Source organism: Salvelinus fontinalis, unplaced genomic scaffold (assembly GCF_029448725.1).
Source record: "Salvelinus fontinalis isolate EN_2023a unplaced genomic scaffold, ASM2944872v1 scaffold_1680, whole genome shotgun sequence".
NCBI lineage: Eukaryota > Metazoa > Chordata > Actinopteri > Salmoniformes > Salmonidae > Salvelinus > Salvelinus fontinalis.
The window spans coordinates 1-2,500 of NW_026601889.1; the positions used below are offsets into that span (position 1 = coordinate 1).

Sequence of the window (2,500 nt, forward strand, 5' to 3'; positions counted from 1 at the left end):
GGCGCGAACCAGGGACCCTCTGCACACATCAACAACAGTCACCCACGAAGCATCGTTACCCATCGTTACCCTACTTCAGCCGAACCACTACTTCAAGTTCTCAGAGCAAGTGACGTCACCGACTGAAAGGCTGCTAGCGCACTAGCTAGCCATTTCACATCGGTTACACATACGATAACCCTGCCCATCCGCACGACCACCCTCTCTCTGTGGTGGTGACCTCTGACCTTTGTCAATGCCGCTAAGCCACTCCTCGGCCGACATGGCGGCTGCGCTCGCCGCCGTCATGGGGTAGATGTCATCCTGGTACGACTCCGACTACAGGGGACGCAAATACACACACGTACACACAGTTGATGCTGAGTTTGTCATGTTTTCACTACATTGCACTAACGCATTTGGATCAGTAGATTGTGACTACATTGTATTCAAGTGCTCAGTAGATTGTGTCTATATTGTGTTCTAGTGCTCAGTAGATTGTGACTACATGGTGTTCTAGTGCTCAGTAGATTGTGACTACATTGTGTTCTAGTGCTCAGTAGATTGTGACTACATGGTGTTCTAGTGCTCAGTAGATTGTGACTACATTGTGTTCTAGTGCTCAGTAGATTGTGACTACATTGTGTTCTAGTGCTCAGTAGATTGTGAATACATTGTGTTCTAGTGCTCAGTAGATTGTGACTACATGGTGTTCTAGTGCTCAGTAGATTGTGACTACATGGTGTTCTAGTGCTCAGTAGATTGTGACTACATTGTGTTCTAGTGCTCAGTAGATTGTGACTACATTGTGTTCTAGTGCTCAGTAGATTGTGACTACATTGTGTTCTAGTGCTCAGTAGATTGTGACTACATTGTGCTCTAGTGCTCAGTAGATTGTGACTACATTGTGTTCTAGTGCTCAGTAGATTGACTATATTGTGTTCTAGTGCTCAGTAGATTGTGACTACATTGTGTTCTAGTGCTCAGTAGATTGTGACTACATTGTGTTCTAGTGCTCAGTAGATTGTGACTACATTGTGCTCTAGTGCTCAGTAGATTGTGACTACATTGTGTTCTAGTGCTCAGTAGTTTGACTATATTGTGTTCTAGTGCTCAGTAGATTGTGACTACATGGTGCTCTAGTGCTCAGTAGATTGTGACTACATTGTGTTCTAGTGCTCAGTAGATTGACTATATTGTGTTCTAGTGCTCAGTAGATTGTGACTACATTGTGTTCTAGTGCTCAGTAGATTGTGACTACATGGTGTTCTAGTGCTCAGTAGATTGACTATATTGTTTTCTAGTGCTCAGTAGATTGTGACTATATTGTGTTCTAGTGCTCAGTAGATTGTGACTACATTGTGCTCTAGTGCTCAGTAGATTGTGACTACATTGTGTTCTAGTGCTCAGTAGATTGTGACTACATTGTGCTCTAGTGCTCAGTAGATTGTGACTACATTGTGCTCTAGTGCTCAGTAGATTGTGACTACATTGTGCTCTAGTGCTCAGTAGATTGTGAATACATTGTGTTCTAGTGCTCAGTAGATTGTGACAACATTGTGTTCTAGTGCTCAGTAGATTGTGACTACATTGTGTTCTAGTGCTCAGTAGAGTGTGACTATATTGTGTTCTAGTGCTCAGTAGATTGTGACTACATTGTGCTCTAGTGCTCAGTAGATTGTGACTACATTGTGTTCTAGTGCTCAGTAGATTGTGACTACATTGTGTTCTAGTGCTCAGTAAATTGTGACTACATTGTGTTCTAGCGCTCAGTAGATTGTGACTACATTGTGTTCTAGTGCTCAGTAGATTGTGACTACATTGTGTTCTAGTGCTCAGTAAATTGTGACTACATTGTGTTCTAGCGCTCAGTAGATTGTGACTACATTGTGTTCTAGTGCTCAGTAGATTGTGACTACATTGTGTTCTAGTGCTCAGTAGAGTGTGACTATATTGTGTTCTAGTGCTCAGTAGAGTGTGACTATATTGTGTTCTAGTGCTCAGTAGAGTGTGACTATATTGTGTTCTAGTGCTCAGTAGATTGTGACTACATGGTGTTCTAGTGCTCAGTAGATTGTGACTACATTGTGCTCTAGTGCTCAGTAGATTGTGACTACATTGTGTTCTAGTGCTCAGTAGATTGTGACTACATGGTGTTCTAGTGCTCAGTAGATTGTGACTACATTGTGTTCTAGTGCTCAGTAGATTGTGACTACATTGTGTTCTAGTGCTCAGTAGATTGTGAATACATTGTGTTCTAGTGCTCAGTAGATTGTGACTACATGGTGTTCTAGTGCTCAGTAGATTGTGACTACATTGTGTTCTAGTGCTCAGTAGATTGTGACTACATGGTGTTCTAGTGCTCAGTAGATTGTGACTATATTGTGTTCTAGTGCTCAGTAGATTGTGACTACATTGTGTTCTAGTGCTCAGTAGATTGTGACTACATGGTGTTCTAGTGCTCAGTAGATTGTGACTATATTGTGTTCTAGTGCTCAGTAGATTGTGACTACATTGTGTT

General features: G+C 42.0%; 1 protein-coding gene across 1 annotated transcript in view; it reads right to left on the reverse strand.

Moving 5' to 3' along the window:
- Positions 1–42: 42 nt before the first annotated feature.
- Positions 43–2,500, reverse strand: part of LOC129849780 (coronin-2A-like) — a 21,779-nt gene continuing 19,321 nt past the window's right edge. Inside the window, exon 9 of the mRNA XM_055916539.1 lies at positions 43–318. Coding sequence (XP_055772514.1) covers positions 142–318 — 177 coding nt within the window. The 3' untranslated portion in view covers positions 43–141. The remainder of the gene's footprint in view (positions 319–2,500) is intronic.